The following is a 26,481-nucleotide window of genomic DNA, read 5'->3' on the forward strand; positions in this document are numbered from 1 at the left end:
AAGGGCCATTTTTTTGGAAACACTGTAATTGTCTCCCATTCTGACACTGAAGTTAGAAATTTGGCTTAAATGTGCCTTTAATGGCACAAAAATTTGTCACCCTATAACATCACCCTTGTTCTCAGTGATGCTTTGAACAGAAAGGTGTTGACACATGAGAAAAACAGGGCAAAGTGTATTAGGTGAGTTAATGATGTCACACTGCCACGAGATTACACCATAATCCTTGTGTCACATGATGGAAAGATCACCACTTCCCATACAATTCCCCCCCCCCCCCCCTCCTGATCATGCCACAGTAGGGGATGAATGAAGAGGGCTGAAAGAGCATAAATACCCTTTGCTGCTTTGAATCACATTCAAATTTCGTTGAATAGTTTTGACCAGTCCCCAATTGTTCCACACGGTATACCAGATCAAAAATTATGGCTGCACACACTCCAAATGGGTCAGTTCATGTTCAGTGGAGTTGCAACCCTACAATGACCTTATAGAAAGGTTGAACTGTGTGGGAGGTGTCACCCTCCTGTTGTTCAATGCACTGTGAAGTGCCACTTTTTATCACAAAATGTGTGGGAATCCATGCCACAAGGGAAAGGGTGGTTTCATTTACACCTTTTATGCCACCTCCTGAGGCATTTTTGTGTCATCTGTGAGTGGTGGTATGTCTGAAATGCTTTCCTCAGCCACCCATAATAAAACCGTGTGACATCAACGCTGGGTGTCATGGTTCTGACCTCCACCACAGAGGCATTAAAACAAGGGGTGAAATGTGGGTAAGAGGTGGTATAACAACCTTCTCATTGTGTGACACATTCACGGTGGCAATGAGCAGAGTTTTTGTGAAATTTGGTGGCAATGTGATATAATTAATCTACTTAACATCTCACATGAACTTCTGAGCTCGATCCTTTTTCGGGCATGTTTTGACACTTTATTGTCTGAAGCACTGCCGAGCATGAGGATGACATTGCAAGGTGCCATGCTTTTACACAATTAAAGAGGAAGGTTGTAAGCACCTCTGAGGGAAATTTCAAAATTCTGCATTGCAGTGGAAGACAATTATGGAATTTCCAAGAAAGTGACTTTTTAATTATGTTACACAGCAAACTTTTAATTGAGCACTGATCCTAAAATTCAAATTTTGATTCACTAAATAAATAATTATTGAGAAGGTTGTCTGTTATTCTTGAGTACATTAGTTCCGCAAAAACTAAATGAGGAAGTACTGTTTTAAACAGAGTGACCTTATATTCGCTGAGGGAGGGGGAGGCTCCATCCTGCTTTAGGTTTTCTGTGGTGTCCCTAGATACTTCTGATAAATGCCAGGATTGTTCCTACTACAAGGCCACATCCAACTACCAATCCCATCCTTATCCTACTAGAACTGTAAGTATGTAAATGTCTATGCGATTTACTTTACTTTTATTGTTCTTAAATCATAATATCAAAACATGTCCAATATCTTTGTAAAAGAAATCTGCAGATGAATAAAACAACAGCAACTACTACTACTGCTACTAACTTCTGAAAATGAAACAATTTGGTAGTTATTTACATCTCTCCCACAACCTTTTTAAATCAAAGGTGTAACAACAAAATGAAAAATATCCTATGCCAAAAATGCATTACATATTTCACAAATGCAAGCACTTGTATTTTGAGAAAAATTAATGAGCATTCTGTGAGTAGTATCATTGGGTTCATATGGGCTTTTACTATTGAGAAAAATAATAATTTTCTTAATTACACAAAGCAAAGTGGGCATGAGTTTCAGATCATTAAATTTCAGAGAAATTTAATTTCCAAAAAACTACTTTAACTATCCTAAACACAAACACATGCGAAATGTCATTGTTGTGTGCATATGGAAATACCAAAGACTTCATGAAAATGAGTATATGTTACTACAAGCTGTTGGTAATTCTACAAAGGTTAATTCAGATTTTGTTGCACATAAATTTGTAATTATATTTCCAGTCCACCCTTACCCTTGAAAACGAACACGGCAGTACAGTTGTGCAATGCGGGCAACATGCAGTCCTTGTGCTTGAACAACTTTTCCTTCCACTCCAGAATAGTGATCGGGTCTTAGAGGAGGAGGAACTTTGAGATCTGTGAAAAGAGTTTAAGGGTTGAGATTTAGAGTACTACAAAAGTACTCTCCTGCAAAAGGTATTTACAATATCATTTATAATAGAAATCATGAAGTGTAGCTGAATTAAATAAAGAAAATTATCTATAAAAATCATTTAAAACATAAAAATATTTTTCAACAAAAATTTCTAATTTGTAATTTGGAGTGTTTTTAATCCAGTTTTCAACATTGTTATGAACATAGTATTTATGAGATGCGAGTTTGTAGTGAGATAATTATTTATAATTTACTTCTGTTGGTAAAACCTTATTTCTCCTTTAGCTACAAAATATTCTGATTCAAGATTTTATTTATTATTTTACATTAGTGTAAAGTTCTAGGAGTGAAAAATAATAATGCTGTACTTGTCGAAATTCTGTTCACCACAGGTAAAGTAACAAGTGGAAAAGTTACAGTATAAACAATGAACTTGCAGTACTTATCATTATTGCTATTATTATTATTACTATTATTAATTCCAGTCCCAACAATGATGTGGTATAGGATTGAAATCACAACAAGCGATTCGGTATCAAAAACTTTAATGATACATAGAAGCGCAATACAACCAAAAAACTCGAAATGGTGTACAGACACAAAGACAAAGATAGTAGAGTCAAAGATCATAATATCAAGGATGAGCAATAGTGTTATAGTGGTAAGTGGTCACCACAAACTGAATGCTAACAAAATTGCAGTGAATAAAAGAAAAACTGTTTTCTTTTCAGTGCTTTGTTGAAACTTCCAAGTTAAGTGCATTGTAACAACTTTCAATGAAATGTGAATGGATTTCTCAGTTACTGAAATTCAGGGCCTTTTCATGTGAAAATTATGTTTTTTGGTCTTGATATAAAAGAGACTTGATATCCATGATATTAACTCAATTCCAGATTCTGTGTGGAGATTACAACCTGCTGTCTCACATATTTGAATGAAAAATATAGCCACCTAAACACAGCAAGGCAGAATTGCTCTATTTACTACAATTCCACTCATTAGATAGTTTTGGTTTTGTTTACTATTACACATATAATGCATTTACCATTAGTATAAGAAATTTACAGATTCATACCCACACTGTATTTTACTTAACTTTATTATTCACTGTGTCATTTTGAGACCACTGTTGATAATAATATAACTATTTTTGTGGAATGTTTCCTTCCATGAAATACTCTATATTTAAGATTCACTACAAACCATATCCTTTTCAAAATGTTGCCCTCCTAATAATTATTTGTTTTAGGATTGATGTACATTAACTGAAAGCCCTTGTTATCACTTTGCAATAAATATCTTTCTTTTTCTGAAAAAGTTACACTTATTCAGAATTATCACATTCCAAAATGTTCAAATTTTAAATCTGATCCCATCAAAATACCACTTTTGTAGCAATGATTTTTCTGATTCCAGAAATCTACAGCTTTCCTAGAATTACATGTTTTTTACCAAAATATTTTTGATTATACAGCTTACAGTCAAAGGTAACTTCACTGCATATATCGAAAACATAATAGTTTGCTATTTTAGTATGTTGTCATTTCTACACCACATGTGTCTTTATACACTCCTGGAAATGGAAAAAAGAACACATTGACACCGGTGTGTCAGACCCACCATACTTGCTCCGGAGACTGCGAGAGGGCTGTACAAGCAATGATCACACGCACGGCACAGCGGACACACCAGGAACCGCGGTGTTGGCCGTCGAATGGCGCTAGCTGCGCAGCATTTGTGCACCGCCGCCGTCAGTGTCAGCCAGTTTGCCGTGGCATACGGAGCTCCATCGCAGTCTTTAACACTGGTAGCATGCCGCGACAGCGTGGACGTGAACCGTATGTGCAGTTGACGGACTTTGAGCGAGGGCGTATAGTGGGCATGCGGGAGGCCGGGTGGACGTACCGCCGAATTGCTCAACACGTGAGGCGTGAGGTCTCCACAGTACATCGATGTTGTCGCCAGTGGTCGGCGGAAGGTGCACGTGCCCGTCGACCTGGGACCGGACCGCAGCGACGCACGGATGCACGCCAAGACCGTAGGATCCTACGCAGTGCCGTAGGGGACCGCACCGCCACTTCCCAGCAAATTAGGGACACTGTTGCTCCTGGGGTATCGGCGAGGACCATTCGCAACCGTCTCCATGAAGCTGGGCTACGGTCCCGCACACCGTTAGGCCGTCTTCCGCTCACGCCCCAACATCGTGCAGCCCGCCTCCAGTGGTGTCGCGACAGGCGTGAATGGAGGGACGAATGGAGACGTGTCGTCTTCAGCGATGAGAGTCGCTTCTGCCTTGGTGCCAATGATGGTCGTATGCATGTTTGGCACCGTGCAGGTGAGCGCCAGAATCAGGACTGCATACGACCGAGGCACACAGGGCCAACACCCGGCATCATGGTGTGGGGAGCGATCTCCTACACTGGCCGTACACCACTGGTGATCGTCGAGGGGACACTGAATAGTGCACGGTACATCCAAACCGTCATCGAACCCATCGTTCTACCATTCCTAGACCGGCAAGGGAACTTGCTGTTCCAACAGGACAATGCACGTCCGCATGTATCCCGTGCCACCCAACGTGCTCTAGAAGGTGTAAGTCAACTACCCTGGCCAGCAAGATCTCTGGATCTGTCCCCCATTGAGCATGTTTGGGACTGGATGAAGCGTCATCTCACGCGGTCTGCACGTCCAGCACGAACGCTGGTCCAACTGAGGCGCCAGGTGGAAATGGCATGGCAAGCCATTCCACAGGACTACATCCAGCATCTCTACGATCGTCTCCATGGGAGAATAGCAGCCCGCATTGCTGCGAAAGGTGGATATACACTGTACTAGTGCCGACATTGTGCATGCTCTGTTGCCTGTGTCTATGTGCCTGTGGTTCTGTCAGTGTGATCATGTGATGTATCTGACCCCAGGAATGTGTCAATAAAGTTTCCCCTTCCTGGGACAATGAATTCACGGTGTTCTTATTTCAATTTCCAGGAGTGAATATGCATAACGCCCATATCATCACACAGTTGGTGGTGAACATTCAGTTATTACAACCAATATGTTATTCATCAGTTAGGGGAAATGATTCACTTGCTTATAGCACTAAGTTCACCCATGTCCTACGTAAGTCACTTAGCTTCTGGGTAGCATCATGTAATGTTCCATGTCAGTAAGTCAGTGTGATCACTAAGTCATTCTGCTGCATCTCTGAGTACTCAAGATGTTAGTCATATGTGTTGTCCCTTGTGATTTTTTTACTTTTGTCAGACCACTGATAAACTATCTGAGTTGCTGCCCTTTTTCTTTACTACCTTACAGAATTGCTATTTAAATGCTGATCACTGTACAGTTAAATCAATAAAGGCAATTGAACTAGAAATTAAATTTCACAGTGTTGTGATGAGCCATTATTTAGTGATTAAATTACTCAATAATCAAACAGTGAAAGCTTCAGTTTGGGATATTAATAGCGTAAGGAAAAGAGAGGTTGCTATTTACTGTACAGATGACAAGTTAAGTTGCAGACAGGTACATTAGCTACTAGAAAAAGAGAGAGAGACAGAAACACACACCATTCATTCACACAAGCTAGCACACACACCTCATGCACACATGACCACCAGCTACTGCAGCTTGGACCACAATGCAACTGTCACATGGAATGGAAGTAGCAGTTTGAAGAGGACGAGGAAGGGATAGCAGTGTATGGATGGGAGGAGAGAGGAACACTGTCTGGCAGAGTGTGCAGGGACTAGACTGCCAACAGGCACAGCTGGGAGGCTATGGAGCAGGGAAGTGAGGAAAACGGAGAGGAAAAGTCGAGGAGTGAGGAAAGATGAGTGTGTGGGTTGGTAGAGGGCAGCACACAAAGAGGGAGGGGGGAGATGAGAATAGGGAGGAGGTGATAGGACAGAGGGGGCAGAAACTGTTGATTGGAGGATGTGGGGACAGTATGTTACCATAGGTTGAGGCTGGGATAATTTCGGGAGGGGAGTATGTGTTGTAAGGATAAGTCCATCTGTGCAGTTCAGAACAGCTTGTGGTGGAGGGGAGGATCCTGATGGCTCAGGAAGTAAAGCAGCCACTGAAATCAAGCATTATGTTCAGCTGCATGTTGTGTCACCGGGTGGTCTACTTTGCTCTTGCTCACAGTTTGGCGGTGCCTGTTCATCCTGGTGGGCAGCTGGTTCGTTATCCTAACAATATAAAAAGTTGTGAAATGATTACAGCAGAGCTGGTACATGACATTTCTGCTTTCATAGGAAGCACTGAGTCTGAATGATGTATGGTAAGACTGTGACAGGACTGGAATAGAAAGTGCTGAGTGGATGAATTGGGTAGATCTTGCTCCTGGGTCTTCCACAGGGACATGATCCTTGTGACAAGGGGTTGGCATTTGGAGTGGCATAGGGATGGACTAGGATGTTGTGGAGGTTGGGTGGCTGACATAACACCACTTTAGGAGGGCTGAGAAGGATCTCGGATAGTATGTCCCTTATTTCAGGGTATGATGATAGGTCATCAAAGCAATCCTGTGCCAGAGCTTTGATTATCTATCGTCATGTCTGAAATGAGGGATATCCTACCCAAGATCCTTCCAATCCCTCCTAAAGTGCTGTTTTGCTGCCCACCCAATCTCACCATCATCCTACCCTAGTCCATCATTATACCACTCTCTATGTCAACCCCTTGCCACAAGGATCACATCCCTGCGGAAGATCCAGGTACAAAAGCTGCCCAATCCATCTGTCCAGCACTTCCTATTCCACTCCTGTCAGTGGCTTATCCTATACAATCTGTAGCTGGGCTACTTGTGAAAGCAGCCATGTCTTATAAAAGCTCTTCTGTAATCATTGCACAGCTTTTTATATTCGTATGATTACCGAGCAGCTTTCCAACAAGATGAACAACCACCGCCAAACTGTGGCCAAGAGCAAAGAATACCCCCTGTGGCACAACATGCAGCTAAATATAATGTGCTTGATTTCAATGGCTGCTTTACTACCCAAACCACCTCGATCCTCCCCACCACTATCTGATTTTCTGAACTGAGCAGATGGGTGTTACCCTTACAATACATTCACTGCTCCCAACATTATCCTGGCCTCAACCTACAATGAAGTACCATCCCCACACACTTCACCAATCAGTTTCCACCATGTCTGTCTTATTACGCCCTCCCTATTCTTGTCTCCCACCCATTTTGTGTACCACCCTCTGCCAACACACCTGCCCATCATTCCCCACTCCTCTCCTTTTTCGCTCCATTTCCCCCACTTCCATGACCCAAAGCCTCCTGATGCTACACCTGTTGGCAGTCTAGTATCTGCACACTTCTCCAGACAATGTTCCTTCCTCCTCCCCCCCCCCCCCTCCCCCATCCATAAACTGCTATCCCTTTCCTTTCCCCGCACCCTCCACACTGCTTTATCCATTCCATGTGACAGTTGCATTCCAGTACGAGCTGCTGGAGTCGGTGGTCATGCGCGTGTGAGGTGTATGTGCTTGCTTGTGAATTAAGGTGTGTGTTACTGTTTCTCTTTCTGATGAAGGCTGTGGCAGAAATCTAATGTGTAAGTGTCTTTTAATTGTGCCTGACAGTGACTTAACTTGTAATATTTATGGGAAGCAGCAATCTATCATTTCCTTACATTGTTGTTACTCAGTAGCCATATGAAGAAGACTGGTAAATAGAAACATCATGATACTTCAGATGCATTTAACTATGATGCATTTGACTATACAAACTGACTCAATAATTACCTGTATGAATACATCTGGCTATTATAAGATGGCCCATAATGGCAATGAAACTTACGCAGATAGTATACATTATTAAAATGTTGCCATTCTTCAGAAATCTCTGCCAGAAGCAAAATCACAGAAGAGAAGCAGCGACACATTTAATTTTGTCCATCAACATTTTCACACCTTGCTAATGGAGAACACTACAATCTACAATACTTAGTTTGAAAAATGGAAGGATGCATATAGCTTAAAATATGACTTTGTTCATGTCAGAGATGGGACACCAGATGGTAATTAGCAAGAATATGGAAGAAAGTGGGCCATGGTCTTTTTTAAGTTAATAATAGAAAAACTTGCCATGGTCACATGGTGCAACAGCAACAAGTCAGAAAATAGGACAGACAAAAATAACATGATAGCTCAGAGTAGGGCATGGGATTTCAGATTGAGCACAATTTACCAGATAACCATAGGTCAGAGAAGAGAAGCACTACCATGGAATTATGATCATAAAATGACAGACAACCAGCAAGGAGCATGCAGAAGTTTGTCTGGTATGTGATCATTTTTGAGTGTGTCTAGCAGTGTGGCTTTGTCTAAGCTGCTGTTGTATTATGCTTATTTCTCATAAAGTTGCATTATGGTACTAATTAGTAAATAGTTAATTTAATAATCAAGTTTTACCCAGTAAACATCACCAATAATTCACATCTAATGTAAGCAGCCATGGATTTAAAGTTTGGCTAGTTGAGACTGCTCAGCTGAAACCATCAGATTCAGCTAATTTAATCATTAGCTGTGTACTTTAGCATATCAGGTATTAGTTCGGGAAATTTAGTTTAAATGCACCCACAAATTAAATCGGGTGATCCTGAGGGAATTAGATTAGGAAATGAGACACTTAAAGTAGTAAAGGAGTTTTGCTATTTGGGGAGCAAAATAACTGATGATGGTCGAAGTAGAGAGGATATAAAATGTAGACTGGCAATGGCAAGGAAATTGTTTCTGAAGAAGAGAAATTTGTTAACATCGAGTATAGATTTAAGTGTCAGGAAGTCGTTTCTGAAAGTATTTGTATGGAGTGTAGCCATGTATGGAAGTGAAACATGGACGATAACTAGTTTGGACAAGAAGAGAATAGAAGCTTTTGAAATGTGGTGCTACAGAAGAATGCTGAAGATAAGGTGGGTAGATCATGTAACTAATGAGGAGGTATTGAATAGGATTGGGGAGAAGAGAAGTTTGTGGCACAACTTGACTAGAAGAAGGGATCGGTTGGTAGGACATGTTTTGAGGCATCAAGGGATCACAAGTTTAGCATTGGAGGGCAGCGTGGAGGGTAAAAATCGTAGAGGGAGACCAAGAGATGAATACACTAAGCAGATTCAGAAGGATGTAGGTTGCAGTAAGTACTGGGAGATGAAGAAGCTTGCACAGGATAGAGTAGCATGGAGAGCTGCATCAAACCAGTCTCAGGACTGAAGACCACAACAACAACAACACCCACAGAGTCATCGCTGATTGGCTATCTTTTTATGATGTCAACTTCACAGTGGTGTGTTTCCGACCTATGATTATCCGAAAAAATTTGCTCAATTTGGTGTTCCCTACACTACACTGAGCTTATGGTCAAGTTGTTTTACTCCACTCTGTACAGTCTCACTTGCAAGTGGGGCTGTATATTATGTACTAGATTCTAAAGTTCACCTAAAGTGATTTAGGGAAATCATGGAAAATGTAAACTACATGACAAGAAAGGTATTTCAATATTTTCTCAAAATATGAAAACAATGTTTTAACCATTGTGCATATGTCTCGAGCAGTGTTAAATGAATGAGCATATGAGCAAAAAGTAACAGATTGTACCTCAACAAAGGGTATCTGCATGAAATAAATAGCTACAGAAATAATTTAGGAGTAAGAGAGATCACTCACTGAATAATATATGTGTTGAGCCATTGAAAATGGGGAGGGGGAGGGGAGGAGGGGGAAAACACACACACACACACACACACACACACACACACACACACACACACACACACACACACACACACAGTGGTGCAGCTACAGAGTGCTGACTGCACCCACAAGTGAGGAGTAGTGTCAGATAGGGTGAGCAGATGGAGAAATTGGTGAGAAGTGGGTAGACAGGTTGGTTGTGAGGGGATAACTGATGGCTCAGGTAGGGGAGAGGAGAGGGGAAGGGGGGCTGCATATGTATGGAATAGAAATTAGCAGAGGTGCAGGAGATAAGAATACATAACAGGGGTACTGGAGCTGGTGAGTTCGTTCAATGCAGAATGGCGATGACATGGAGGTGCAGATCGGGAGAGAGGTATAGGATGTGGTTATAGGATGGGGAGACTGTTGGGTAGATGGTGTGTGTGCTGTGGGTTGGCAGAGACTGAGGTCAGAAGTATTACAAGAGAGAAGGATCTGCTGTAAATACAATCTCCATCTGCATAGTTCAATATAGCTGGTGCTGGGAGGAAGGATCCAGATGGCACAGTCATGAAGCAGTCATTGAGCTCCAGCATGTTGAGCTCAGCTGCCTGTTCAATCACTGGATGGTCAACTCTGTTCTTGGTCACAATTAGGCGGTGGTCACACCCGCATAAAGTGCTGTGCAGAAATTGCAGCAGAGCTGATATATGACTTGGCTGCTTTTGCAGGTGGCCCAGCCAATGATGGTATAGCCTATGACAGGACTAGAGTAGGATGTTCCGGGTGGATGAATTGAGCAGGTCTTGTGCCAGGGTCTTCCATAGGGATTTGACACTTGTGGCAAGGGATTGGAATCTGGAGTGGTATAGGGATGGACCAGGTTGTTTTGTAGGTTGGGTGGGAGGGAGGGAGGTCGTGTGGGAGGGAGGGAGGGAGGGAGGGTGGGAGGGAGGGAGGGAGGGAAGGCCAGGCTGCATTCTTTTTTGTGTGTTTGTTGACATTTCAATGCCTCTACTATTTGGTGAGTGTCTCCTTTACTCCTAAATTATTTACAATTTACATTTTGCCAGAACTTTCCTTGTGCTACGAAATAAACAGCTTCTAGAAATAGAAAATTATTCAGAGTATGAGAATGTTGCGCATCTCTCTTTGTGGGTGTTGCAAGCCATATAATCAAAGATTTTCTGTTACACTACAGCAAAAACATCTACATGCAAATTGGGAGTTGAATTACCTGCTGGCCGTCGAGGAAGTGGTACTGTTTTCTGTCTTCGTATATCAGGCTGTGAAACAGCATGAGCTAAGGCACCTAAAAGTTCTGTTGCATCAGATTCTCCTCCTCCACTTGGCTCCACACTCAGCGCCATAGCTGCTGGCACAGCAGCTGCTGCTGCCGCTGCCTTCATCTCATCATCGTCTGCATGAACACTTGCCTCAGATTTGAATCGGCGTAAACGTAGACCACGCTTCATCTGTAAATAAATTGTAGCACAACTATCATGTATACAGGTACACATTAACAGTATAACTGATATTTTGAGACAAATTTTGCACATATGTGGAAAAAAATATAAAAGCATCTAAAAATTGATCAGAAAAATAATTTTCCTGAAACCACAGGTGTGATATTCTTTTAAAAAAATAATTTTGGCAGAAACAAAACCTATGCAAGCCAAATTCATTGTTGTTGTTGTTGTGGTCTTCAGTCCTGAGACTGGGTTGATGCAGCTCTCCATTCTAATCTATCCTGTGCAAGCTTCTTCATCTCCCAGTACCTACTGCAACCTACATCCTTCTGAATCTGCTTAGTGTATTCATCTCTTGGTCTCCCTCTACGATTTTTACCCTCCATGCTGCCCTCCAATGCTAAATTTGTGATCCCTTGATGCCTCAAAACATGTCCTACCAACTGATCCCTTCTTCTAGTCAAGTTGTCCCACAAACTTCTCTTCTCCCCAATCCTATTCAATACCTCCTCATTAGTTACATGATCTACCCACCTTATCTTCAGCATTCTTCTGTAGCACCACATTTCAAAAGCTTCTATTCTCTTCTTGTCCAAACTAGTTATCGTCCATGTTTCACTTCCATACATGGCTACACTCCATACAAATACTTTCAGAAACGACTTCCTGACACTTAAATCTATACTCGATGTTAACAAATTTCTCTTCTTCAGAAACAATTTCCTTGCCATTGCCAGTCTACATTTTATATCCTCTCTACTTCGACCATCATCAGTTATTTTACTCCCTAAATAGCAAAACTCCTTTACTACTTTAAGTGTCTCATTTCCTAATCTAATTCCCTCAGCATCACCCGATTTAATTTGACTACATTCCATTATCCTCGTTTTGCTTTTGTTGATGTTCATCTTATATCCTCCTTTCAAGACACTGTCCATTCCGTTCAACTGCTCTTCCAAGTCCTTTGCTGTCTCTGACAGAATTACAATGTCATCGGCGAACCTCAAAGTTTTTACTTCTTCTCCATGAATTTTAATACCTACTCCGAATTTTTCGTTTGTTTCCTTTACTGCCAAATTCATAGATTAATAAAATTCTTCTAAAAAAACCAGGACGCTAGTAAATACTTAATAAAGAGGTAGCAACAACTGTCTAAGTACTTGGTTAACAACAGCACAGCGTGGATTAGTGTATGAAAATTTACTAGAGAGAGAGGAAGAGGAAAGGGGGGGGGGGGATTCAATAAGCGTACTATTATGGCACTATAATTACTACACCTATAACCAAAGATAAAATTTGTTACCAGACAAACATACGAAAAAGAGGATGAGGGGTAGAGGGAATGTGTTTTCAATCATATGTCTGTATGTTGACAGTGATATGATTGATCAGAGAATGAAGCCCATGCTCTGACCAGATAGCACCTGTCTACTTATTTTTGACATCAAAAGCAAATATTTATAAAAAATAATTCTACAAAGAAGTGATGGAAGGTTTTACAAATATGATAAAATTCAATATGTAACACTAAAAATCACCTTTGTCATATCTACACTCAGATGACAAGTGAAACCAGCCCAATAGTTAAGGAATAACTATTATACATTCATCTCAAGAGTAGCTAGATACAAAAATCTCCATTATAATGAGGAAAATCATACTATATATGCCATGCCTCATTTAAATGTATAAGTTAGCCAACCTCTGCAGCAGCTATTGAAGCCATTCGCAAAAAACTGAAAACATGTAATTATTTAATCTTTCTCTTGTGACCGTCATTCCAGAGTGACAGTTTCAGAATATATTATCATTATGTGTGTTTTCTCCAAAGAATGTTTGATAATGAGAATATAGCCTCATCATCATGAAATATAATATGGCATAATATAATAAATTATTTCATTTTATAGCCAATTACCAAATAAAACAAACTGCTGAGAGGCTGTGCAAACTAGTTGTACCTATGTGGTAGAATTTCTGGGAAATAAGCACACAAACTCTTTAAGGCAGTAAACTTACACCCTCTGTTGATGCGCAGGGTACTTCGATGAAATAAAATGAAGTGCATATTAATTATGGAGACACTAAAGACAGAAACCATTTAGTCAAGTAATACCATAAAAATGGGAGCATAACTTAGACATGACATCTCATTTGGCTGTCAGATGCCATCAGCATTTTTTCTGTTGTCCTGAACACCTCATAAATCAACAAAATTCTAAATTTTTTAACTTGGATTTTGCATCATCCGTTCTTCCAATATAGTCACAGAACACACTGAGTGTCACATAATATAAGAAGGGCCTGAAAAAATTAGGTGAACAGTCTCAGAAAATAAAGGAAACAAGAGTTACAAATAAAATACCTCTACTGGCTCTCAGAGTAATCACCATTAGCTATTCCACAACTCTGACATTGGCTGTAAAGCTGCTGGAAACCGTCAGGAAACATTTCTTATCGAATCTCTGGAAGCACTGTAGTCATGCGTTGTTGGATATGGGCAACATTTGTGAATGTTCGTGAACAATAGTGCTTACACTGTCTTTGCCTATCTTCAATATTTCTGCTCTCTTTTTCAAAGAGAGCTGTTAATAAATAACAATCATCCATCACACTCATCTCATTGCAAAAATGGAGTTTGGGGAGTTAATCAGATCCACCAAAAACACATAAACTACCTGATAATACCACACTTTATCAGCAATCTAATACAATATTCTTCAACACAAAACATGTAACATCAACACATTCCAAAGCAACCAAAGACCCTCTGTTACCATACACTAAGATATATCATTTTATTCTTAGTCAACTATGATTGAGTTCCCGACACCTGACTTGATTATTAACTTGAGTCCACTACATGCAGTGGACAAGGAGTGGTTCTGTATTGTGTTCTGCAGCCACACCCACCCAATCAATAGTTGTAATCACCTTGCATTTGGGGACAAACAGTTGCCACCATATTATCTTGCCCCAAGATAGGTTGAATATCAATGAAAGACTGAATGATGAATTCCATGTTGTGCATCTGCCTTGGGGAATTAAGCTCTGTGACTTGTTTGGAGACAGTGGCTTATGGTTAATGAAAACAGAAAAAAAAATCTGACCTTTGAACCATGGGCAAAAAAGTTTCACCATTAAATAAACAGCTAACAGCTCTCAATCAAAGGTGTTCTGTGATGGTTGTTTGACTGACAAGTTCTTGAATAAGAAAGTCAATGACTGCCACCCTCCAGACATTGACTGCTGCAAGACTACTACTACTATTGCTGTCTGACTGTTCACCAACAGAGTTATGGGAGCATCAGGAATTGGATGTGCCAATGATGTAGCCTGAGCCAGCGCACTTTTTAAATCCTTATATGCTCTCACTGTCACTGGAGTCAAAGAAATATCTTTGTTGCCAGACATGTTCCCGCCCTTCAGGAAGTTGTTGAGAAGCTCTTGAATCTCATCCGAGTCTCCAGTAATCGTTCAGAATACATAGAAAACCACAAAGCCTTTTGAAATTATCAGGAAGGGGCATTGGCATAATATCAGCTACTTTTTCAGATCTAGGTGATGATCTGTTGTGCAAAACCACGTAACCCAAAAAATGAACTCCTGCTACATAAAAACACATTTATCAACATTAACCATTATCTCATAACTTTCCAACCTCTGAAATGCAGCATGCACATGCTCCATATGTTATTCTTGTGTTGAAGGAAAAAATTAAGAGGTCATCAGCATAACAGAAAACAAAAGAGACCATGGAGTACCTTGTGCATAAAATGTTGCTATGTCTAGGCCATGTTTTCTAGTCCAAAAGACATCACTTTGTGCTCAAATAGTCCAAATGACATTGTTATAGCAATTTGCTTCTTGTCTTTAGGGGCAATCAGAATATATGTAAAGGCTTTTGCCAAATCAATCACAGCAAAGAAATATATCCCACCAAGTTGCTGGTAAAATCTGTTATCAGGCATTGGAGAGAGTTCAATTCTCGGCAGTCACTGCACTGTCTCCATTTCCCATTAATGTGCGAGCTGCGGCCTCCATACATAACCTCCTTTTGTGGCTGCATACTGACTGCTGGCTGCACACCACAGCCACCACATCAGCTTTCTTTAACAATTCATCAACTGAAAAATCTGGAAAAGCTGACAAAACCACCCTCACATTTTTTGGGAGTATCCACATCCAAAATATTTCCAAAGATGGCTCCATCAGAAGTTTGGTATCTGTCCATGCATGCAGCAACCAAATGATCTGAGATGGGGATTCATCTGAATATTTCTCACTGTCAATGATTTTATGCAGGTGTGATTCTAGTGTTAACACAAACCACTAGAGGACACCCAGTTCCATAAAAACACAGGAGAACTGCCGGATATCAGTAACGTCCTGTCACGATATTTCGGCGCAGAGTCTTCTGGCCATCTTCAGGTGAGTGCTGCTGTAGTAGTACTGGTGAGTACGCACTGAGCTCCTCTGTTTAAAGCTGTACTGAGGTGACATTGCGCATGCGCTGCTCAGTGTGCGCGTTCATAACGGCTCCGTGTGCTGCGCCTCGCGCCCTCCACTGTGAAAGCCTGACGTATCGGCATCAGGTCGATTTCCATCTTTATGCAGGTAACTACGTCGACTACAAAGTTTCTCTATAACAGGATTCCAAGCAGAGCTTAGCTGATAACTGTTATCTCGATTGATGAGAGTCTTGTTGTCAAACAATCTTATTTCCACAGATTCATTGATAATCAAGCTCCAAAAGTTTGATGTATGGGCCATAATTTTTGTGTCATTGTAATTCATGGAATGGTCTGTGGAAATACAATGTTCGGCGATTGTGGACTTGGTGGGTTGGAGAAGGCGAGTATGCCGTTGGAGTTCCACAACGCGTTCCTGCACAGTTCGTGTTGTTTGCCCTATGTATGATTTGCCGCATTCATATGGAATTTTGTAAACACCTGGTTTACGCAGGCCCAGGTCGTCCTTAATGGATACCACCAGTGATGAAATTTTGGAAGGAGGGCGAAAGATGACTCTCACTTGATACTTTCTCAATATTCTGCCTACCTGTGAAGAAATATTCCCAACAAATGGTAGATAAACAGTCGACCTGAAGGCCTCTTCCTCTTCCTTGTTCTGTCATTTGTAGGTCTTCATCACTCTGTTCACTTGCCTAGGTGAAAAGCCATTCTTCAAAAATACTTTTTGCAGGGGTTCCAGTTCTGCTTGAAGACTGTCGGCATCAGAGATAGTATGGGCACGGTGGAACAAGGTTTTCAGAACACCCATTGTTTGTGCTGGATGGTGGCAATTAGTAGCTTGTAGATACAGGTCTGTATGAGTGGGCTTTCTGTACACTGAGTGACCAAGTGTGCCATCACTCTTCTGTCGCACCAAGACGTCTAAAAATGGCAGACAACCATCTTTCTCTATCTCCATGGTAAACTTTATGTTTTCATGTATGGAGTTCATGTGATGTAAAAATTCTTTGAGACGGTCCAGACCATGAGGCCACACTATAAAAGTGTCGTCAACGTACCGCCAAAATACTGTCGGTTTAAAAGTGGTAGAGTCGAGTGCTCTCTCCTCAAAATCCTCCATAAAAAGATTGGCCACCAGGGGAGACAAAGGACTCCCCATGATGACACCGTCAGATTGTAAGTAAAATTCGTTGTTAAATATAAAATATTTAGAGGAGAGAGTGTGCTCAAACAACACTGCAATGTCTGCACCGAACATATTGCCAATGAGGTGTAGTGAGTCCACCAGAGGCACCTTTGTGAACAGTGAAACCATATCAAGACTGACCAATAAGTCATTACTTTGCAGTTGTAGTGACTGAAGTCGACTGATAAAATCACCAGAATTCTTTATGTGATGTGCACACTTGCCTATCATTGGTTTGAGCAAAGATGCTAAGAATTTTGCTAGGTCGTAGGTGGCTGCTCCAATGTTACTCACAATTGGACGTAATGGCTCATTTTCCTTGTGGATCTTAGGTAGTCCATATAGCCTAGGTGGAACTGAACTGTTTGGTTTCAGTCTCTTGATGACCTCCTTCGGTAGAGAACTATTTGATAAAAGTTCTGCTGTTTTTCACACCATTCGGCTTGTGGGATCCTTATCGATTTTGCGATACGTTGAATCACATAATAAAACACTGATCTTATTAATATATTCATCCCTTGGTATGAGGACAGTAGCGTTTCCTTTGTCAGATTTTAAGACTACTGTATCCACATCTGCTCGTAAGTTACGGAGGGCTATCCTCTCCATGGGCGAGATGTTATTCTTCATTGGTGCACCCCCTGGTCAATACACGGAAAGACTCTGGAGGATTTTGAGGAGAGAGCACTCGACTCTGTCACTTTTAATCCGACAGTAGTTTGGCAGTACGTTGACGACACTTTTATAGTGTGGCCTCATGGTCTGGACCGTCTCCAAGAATTTTTACGTCACATGAACTCCATACATGAAAACATAAAGTTTACCATGGAGATAGAGAAAGATGGTTGTCTGCCATTTTTAGACGTCTTGGTGCGACAGAAGAGTGATGGCACACTTGCGTCACTCGGTGTACAGAAAGCCCACTCATACAGACCTGTATCTACAAGCTACTAGTTCCCACCATCCAGGACAAACAATGGGTGTTCTGAAAACCTTGTTCCACCGTGCCCATACTATCTCTGATGCCGACAGTCTTCAAGCGGAACTGGAACCCCAGCAAAAAGTATTTTTGAAGAATGGCTTTTCACCTAGGCAAGTGAACAGAGTGATGAAGACCTACAAACGACGGAACAAGGAAGAGGAAGAGGCCTTCAGGTCGACTGTTTATCTACCATTTGTTGGGAATATTTCTTCACAGGTAGGAAGAATATTGAGAAAGTATCAAGTGAGAGTCATCTTTCACCCTCCTTCCAAAATTTCATCACTGGTGGTATCCGTTAAGGATGACCTGGGCCTGCGTAAACCAGGTGTTTACAAAATTCCATATGAATGCGGCAAATCATACATAGGGCAAACAACATGAACTGTGCAGGAACGCGTTGTGGAACTCCAACGGCATACTCACCTTCTCCAACCCACCAAGTCCGCAATCGCCGAACATTGTATTTCGACAGACCATTCCATGAATTACAATGACACAAAAATTTTGGCCCATACATCAAACTTTTGGAGCTTGATTATCAATGAATCTGTGGAAATAAGATTGTCTGACAACAAGACTCTCATCAATCGAGATAACAGTTATCAGCTAAACTCTGCTTGGAATCCTGTTATAGAGAAACTTTGTAGTCGACATAGTTATCTGCGTAAAGATGGAAATCGACTTGATACCGATACGTCAGGGTTTCACATTGGAGGGTGCAAGGCGCAGGGCACGGAGCCGTTATGAATGGACACGCTGAGCAGTGCATGCGCAATGTCACCTCAAGTACAGCTTTAAATAGCGGAGCTCAGTGCGCACTCGCCAGTACTACTACAGTGGCACTCACCTGAAGATGGCCAGAAGACTCTGTGTCGAAATATCGTGGCAGGACGTTACTGATATCCAGCAGTTCTCCCATGTTTTTATGGAACAATCAGTACGCCGGGGAAGCTTTAAACATCACATAGAGGACATCCTCTTTAAACACAATATAAACTGCTGGCACAAAATGTCATCCAACTTTTCAATCATATTTAAGTCCAATCAAGAAATGGTTAAAGTAAATTGCTCTTTGTCCAACATAAGGTTATGTAATCTAGATACAACCTCAATCTGAGTAAGCCACAGCTGTGCTCTTGTAGGTGAGAAAGGAGACTACCTTCCACTGAAATTTCTGTTGGAGTTGCAAAAGCCACAGGCAACAGGAACAGCAGCTGATGGAGAAACAATGTTGCTTGTTGTATGCATGGGGGAAACTTCTGTTTCTATGGCAGTGTTTGTGATAGGCTCCATTGTGTCACTCCAAAGATGCCAAAAAGTTAAGTACTGTTCAGAATCACAGTAACCACTTTGGAGAGAGAATCACATCCAGCATAAAACTTAAACTAGCTGATAATATTGCAGAATACAAAACATGGAACATTAACACACTCACAAGGAACCAAAGAATGTCAGTTACCATACACAAAGATACATCATTTTAATCTTAGTCATCTCTGATCAGATTCCTGACACCTGACTTGATTAGTAACTCAACTCTGCCACTGGAGACAAAATGGAGCATAAAATGGAGCAATGTGTTATCATGAAGTATTACTTTCAATTAGGGAAAATGGCTGTGAAGACACAGAATGTTAGTGCAAGTGTATGGTGTTGAAACAATGAGTAAAAAGTGTGTGAGACCAATTTAATCACTTTGGAGATGCAAAGGACATGTCTAGGATAAGCCCTGTATGGGTCAACACGCACAATCCTACACAGTATTTAATGTGTGCAACACATGTTTGTGTGTGATCAGCAGCTGTCTTTGATAATGAGAGCAGAAAAGTTGAAGACAAACAAAGACAGTGTAACCATTGGTGTTCAAGAAAATTTGCAGACATTGTGGATATCCAACAACACTTCACCACAATGCTTCAAATCATTCTGCAAGAAGTGCTTGCTGATTGTTTTCAACAGCTTTACAACTGATGTCAGTAGTGCGTTGTAGCTAATGGTGACTACTTTGAAGGTCAGTAATGATATTTCATTCAGAGCTCGTGTTTCCTTTACCTTCTGTGACCAGTCTTCTAACTTTTCTGATGAACATTGTACAAGTATGTATACTGGTGGGACTTACACTCTCAACTGTTCTTATGAAACTTCACATTCGAAACATAATTTCTTCAGATACCCAAAGCTCTGATGACATGCACATTAATGCAACAGAAGTGTGGAGGTGAATATCATTTACAACACAGATAGAAAAATTTTAATTTATGTGTGTGATTATTCATTTATTGGAGAAACATTTCCCAATTTGCTCAGATATGTTGAAATACAGCTGTGCGAGTCTTTGTTACATTCCCTCCTGGATTTCTCATTGTTTTATTGAAACTGACATTCTAGAGTGTGGAATTTTAAATCCATTAACTACAAAGGTAGGATAGAGAACTTCAAAAGAGCAATGGTAGGCTGAATCTACATATGATGGAACTGTGAAGGATTTCAGGCCAAGTAAGTACAGGATCATTAAAACAAAATCAAATAGTAGACATGAGAATGTTTCAGATACGTTATGAGTGTGTCCCTAGAAGAGTGGTCAATATTCAGGGATATTACAAGACCTATCATTTCAAGCAAAACACTTAAGTTGGACATATTCTTTACTCTGAATGGTTTTTGAGACAGAATACTTTTAATGTACATTGTTGTTTATTTTCTATATTATTCAATACATTGTCTGGTTAACACATGTGCAACAGTTGGTAAACATTACAACATGCATCTGATTAAGTATCAGTTGAAAGACATGTATTTTAACATATTTTCCAATAATCATTATCGTACACATCACATTATGGTCATTGTACAATTCACAATAAATATTTGTATATCCAGTCATCAACTTCAGTGCATTTATGTTGCTTGCCTGAGTGTTTCTGCATGTTCCCTAATGAGTTCATCTTGCTTATTAACCTTCTGTTTGTAAACCTCAGACTTCATGAAAATCCATAAACAAAAATCTAATGGCTTAAGGTCCAATGATCATAGTGGTCTGTTAACTGAACTACCATGACCAATACAGTTATTAGAATAAGTGTCATTGAGATTTTTCCTAACATGCCTGGTAAAGTGCAAGTAATTCTGTCACATCATTTACTCTTTTAATATGACTGGACCTATCAATATGTTACTGATCATGCTGCACCAGACAATGATTGAAAAACAAACTTGGCGATTGATTTAGACTATACTGCGTGGATTTTCTTGTGACTATCAGTGATTATTATGTATGTCATTCAACCATTCCATTTAAGCATGGCTTTATCAGTGAATAACACTAATGGAAGCAAATCAAGATTGTCATTTAATCAGTGACAAATGGCAAGTTACGTGCCATTGTCACCAATGTGAAGATCGTGGACAAGCTGTATGTGAAGAGGGTAGAAGTATTCTGTATGTAATGATTGCCACAAATTTGTCCATGGAACACTGATTCAAATAATGTGTTGCTGTTCCTGCATAGGTTATTGAACCACAAGTCCAGAAGGAAAATAGGAACTTGGAAGAATATCAGTTTCACGCAATTTGCTGAAAATTCTGGTAAACACTCTATGATCAGAAAGTGCTGATGGTATTCTTCAAAAGCAGCAGGAGTACAGCCACTGCTGTATCTCCATATTCTTCATTAGTGTAGATGTGTGGCATTTTAGCCAGTGCACCTACAAACACAGCTAAGCACTGCATCTCTCTGATACACTCTCAATCTCCCCTCACTCACAAGCCATGGATAACTGTGCATTCAATGGGCTACTTTAATCACAGAAAGACATCCCAAGCAAAGAGATTGAAAGCAGTGAGATAGGTTGGGCTAGAATAAAATGTCAAAGAGGTTGTTGAATGAAGATACACACGTGTGCCACTAGTGCAAAAACAAATGCACATCGTATGTGTTGTATCTCAGAAATCATTTAGAATGTGGCACATATCTGAATCAACACTTTTGCCTCAAATGAGTGTTCCTATCACATCCCTGAAAACTGGCTATTTCTCCTGTGACACCCTGTATAAGAGTAAAACAGATTTTCAATTGCAATCACATTCAGTGATTGATGTGGATTTTGGCCACAATTTATTGCTTATGAACCGCAGATTAAAACTGAAGAAATAACAAAGTTAGCAAAATTAAGGAAATGGTGCTTGGATAAGTTGAAAGAATCACAGATTATTGATAACAATCAAACAATGGAAAATCCACGATGGAACATAACAATATTATGAGAAGGAAAGTTGCTACTCACCATACAGCGAAGATGCTGAGTCACAGATAGCCACAACAAAAAGACTCTTACAATTAAAGCTTTCGGCCATTGGCCTTCGTCAACAACACACACACGCACACTCACTCACACACACACACACACACACACACACACACACACACACACACACACACACACACACACACACACAAACGCAACTCACACACACAACTGCGTTAGGCAGTCGTATGTGTGAGTTGCATCTGTGTGTGTGTGTGTGTGTGTGTGTGTGTGTGTGTGTGTCAAATGGCTGAAAGTTTTAATTGTGAGAGTCTTTTTGTTGTGTCTATCTGCAACTCAGCATCTCCATTGTATGGTGATTAGCAACTTTCTTTCTCCTAATAGAGATTATTGATAATTTTATAGAGAACATTAGGCAGCTACTGACTGAATGAGATGTAAGGACTGCAATACAAGAGAAATAAGTAGCTTTATGAGATGCAGTAATGAAGGCAGCAGATGATGAAATAGACAATAATACAAGATATGATAGAAATCATAGACTATCGCACGAGATATTGAATTCAACTGAGTTATTGTTTTTCTTAGCCTTAGCCTGAATCTTTTTGGGGTTGACATGTTAGTCTCAATTTGGCAATTTCAGTGGTACAGGATGGCCAGATGTCCTTGTCACCACCCTTCTCCACCACAACTGAAGGCAGACACCACTAATTGAAGACACATCACAGCAAGAAATAATACCTATTAAGGGAAATTTTTGGTTCAGTCTGCTTATGTGAAGTTTGGATGAGAAGGAATGTTCAGAAATGTGCCAGCATGCTGAAAAAATTTCTGACACTTCCAGGAATGGGTAATTAAAATATTACAGTCACATTCTCATAAGGAATTATAATTGACTGACCAAGAGAATTTTCCATCTTATCATCTCAAATGCATGCTTTAGGAAGTTGGCAACAGAGGTGATATGGTTAAGGATAAAGATGCAGTCAGAACACTAGCCAGGAATTAACAATTTGTGGACAAACCAAGAACTAGAATGGTTCTAATGGCTCTGAGCACTATGGGACTTAACAGCTATGGTCATCAGTCCCCTAGAACTTAGAACTACTTAAACCTAACTAACCTAAGGACAGCACACAACACCCAGCCATCACGAGGCAGAGAAAGAACTAGAATCAACGGAATGTAGAGAAAAGGATGGAAGAGAAAATTTAGTGAGAAGACAAAGAAATTTTGGGAGAAAAAGACAGCAAACACATCAGCTAAATAAATTCCGTCACAATCCTCAGTTGGGTATAACAAAGCAAGAAAAAATATTAAAAATGCTTTAAAACTTGCATGATACAAAAACTTTGATAGAGTATGTCTCTTGGCATTTCCTTTATATTTCCACACAGTATTTACTTCTTAAGCTCATACCCTTTGCTTCATGACACGGAAGCTGCTGTAGTCAGAAGTACACTTCTTGAATACAGCTGTTTCATCTCCAGGACTTGGTGGGTCTTCAACATTTCCATTGGAGGTGTCTACAGTGAGGCCAGTTCTCAAATCAGTCAGCTGCACACTTTCTGTACCTGTATCCCCCACACAAACTGCATCCAGTTCTGTTACCATCAGACGAGGAACAGTAGGTGGAATATGGCTTGTTTCAGGTAATGTTATAGACATGGAACCATTAGGTGTTGGTGTTGGCTTACATTCCATTTGTGTATTAGATTCACCTGTTTTGAAGAAAAAGATTAGCATTTTTACCCATTGTTAATTATTAGTTTCTTGATATAGTAAAAAAGTTACAAAATTTGTGAAAGGAACACACACTTCCAGAAATTTAGGTATGTCATGACTATTGTAGCCTAGAATGTTGACAGTATGTTAACAATGAAACATATGGATATACACATACATTTAAAATAACATAGAAATCTTTCTGAAAGAAAGACTAAAATAGTGAATCGTAGCTCCCACTTGACATCTATCAAATCTGTAACAATCTGGAAAAAATGTTATGGACTTTTTTCTCAAACTTGAGCTCTTATATTACATCAGGTGTAGTATTCTTCTTAACAAGGATAACTCTATGGCAATTCACTCACTTTACTACTTGCAAAATAGTCACATCTTTATTTTCATATATTCTATTTTTTTCTTACTTACTTCTTTTCATGTTATCCTATAGCTTAGTCTGTAAATACCCAGTTATATATAAGATTCTTTCAGTATTGCATTTTGTACTGCAATGATTCCATTTCTATGAAGAAAAAGATGTTTAGAAACGTGGATTACATACAACTGCTAATTATGAATCAAACTTTAATTTCTGAGTTTCTGTCAAGTGCTCTCCATCTGCATCAGTTGCCTTTCTCTTAGGTGACTTTGAGTCATTTCAATAAAATTCTTGTGGGTGTGTGACCATCATAAATATTTTGGCTACTACTGCACACAGCCTTCATCAGGGTAACACCAGTGGTTTACGGTTACTGCTTTATACACTCTATTTGAAAATGGCTCGACACAATGCAGAACATGAAGAAAGGCAGGTCCATACCATTCAAATAAAGCAAAGTTTTTTCTAGGCAGCCACTTACCAATAAGCAAAAATCAGATAGATCATCTAGGTGTCGAAACAGCCATCCAGCACGAACAGCAAGAAGGGTTACAAGTTCTTACCTATTTCATTGTGCCAGTTACTGCATGCCTACAGAGTTGCCTATCATCTACCGTAAACCCCAAATTTGAGGCAAAAAGAAGCACTGACGGGACATAAGCACCATCAGCTAATGCATAAGCAGCATTATGTCACAAGTTCTGCCTCCATTGGATTCACCAATGACAACAAATAAAAAATTAATATTGAATATTCCCAGCAACAAGCATCTTATGTCCCTCCCCTTCGATCCTGTAACTCAATCAACACATATTATGTCACATTGACCAATCATTTTCAATTAATATATATGAATCAGTAACCATAAATCACAACCAATCACACCAATGAAGGTTGCCTGCAGTACTAGCTGAAATGTCAGTAGTTGTATCACAGCATGATGCTGCTTTCAAATACACAGAAGAATTTTATTGAAGCAGACTGTGGCTGCAAAAGCCTGCACTCTTACATTTTGAATCAGTCCTGAGTCTTGCTGTATTGTCAATTAAACATCATGCAACAAATTTTCTGAACCACTCTTTATGCATGAACAAATAGAACAAAGGATCATTGAAACTTCTGAGCTGAGATTGTTATCTTTTACTAACAAGGTTGGTTTGAAAAGTTCTCGGAATCACCACGAGAGGTCAGCACTAGTCCAACGAGTTGTTCACATGATATTCAACGGACTGATGCCTGTAAAAATGTGCCATGTCAGTGCTCTTGGAAAAGAGCTTTGGCATTGATATGGCTCTGTTGTTGTTCCCTCATAGTTATTTGCGAAGATGGAAGAAATTGAGATTCGAGCAGTGATTAAGTACTTTGTAAAGAAAGGTATGAAAGCAAGGGACATTAATGCTGATTTCCAGAATACACTGGGGGACTCTGCTCCTTCATATTAGACTGTTGCCAAGCGGACAAATGAATTTAAATTTGGTTGGGAGAGCTTAGATGGTGATCCGCACAGTGGTCGACCAAGATGTGTCACTACTCAAGAAATCATTGCAAAAGTGCACAAAATGGTCGTGGAAGATAGCCAATTGAAAGTGTGTGAAATTGCTCACGCTTGCCAGATGTCATCTGAAAGGGTATATCACATTTTAACTGAAGTATCATAAATGAAAAAAATTATGTGCAAAATGGGTGCTGTGACTCTTGACAGTGGATCAAAAACGTGCTGTCGCCATGGCAAAATTACGCAAACTAAGATATGAATTGTTCCCACACCCACCTTATTCACCTGATATAGCTCTGTCATACTTCCATCTCTTCCCAAAACTGAAAATTTTTCTTCGTGGATGAAGATTCACTTCAAACAAAGAACTGATAGCCGGAGTTGACAACTATTTTGCAGGCCTGGAGGAAACTCATTTTCAAAATGGGATTGAGGCACTGGAACATCACTGGACCAAGAGCATTAATCTACAACGAGACTACGTAGAAAAATAAAATAAAAAAGTTTTAGTAATGTAAGTCTTTTTTTCTATTCCGTTCCGAGAACTTTTCAAACCACCCTCGTACATATGAGTCCTAAGAGTAACTAGTTAGCTTAATGTTGAAGTTTTATTTCTTCACACAGTCTCTCCATCATTTTGATACCAAATTCATACTAAAATAATTCTCAATCAGCAGTTCTTGGA

General features: G+C 40.1%; 1 protein-coding gene across 1 annotated transcript in view; it reads right to left on the bottom strand.

Moving 5' to 3' along the window:
• Nucleotides 1-26,481, bottom strand: part of LOC126425182 (uncharacterized) — a 289,759-nt gene that overhangs the window by 46,539 nt on the left and 216,739 nt on the right. The window contains exons 16-18 of the mRNA XM_050088170.1: nt 23,617-23,918; nt 11,058-11,295; nt 1,992-2,115 (exon numbers count right to left, since the gene is read on the bottom strand). Coding sequence (XP_049944127.1) covers nt 1,992-2,115; nt 11,058-11,295; nt 23,617-23,918 — 664 coding nt within the window. The remainder of the gene's footprint in view (nt 1-1,991; nt 2,116-11,057; nt 11,296-23,616; nt 23,919-26,481) is intronic.

This window comes from Schistocerca serialis, chromosome 1, assembly GCF_023864345.2.
Source record: "Schistocerca serialis cubense isolate TAMUIC-IGC-003099 chromosome 1, iqSchSeri2.2, whole genome shotgun sequence".
NCBI classification, from domain to species: domain Eukaryota; kingdom Metazoa; phylum Arthropoda; class Insecta; order Orthoptera; family Acrididae; genus Schistocerca; species Schistocerca serialis.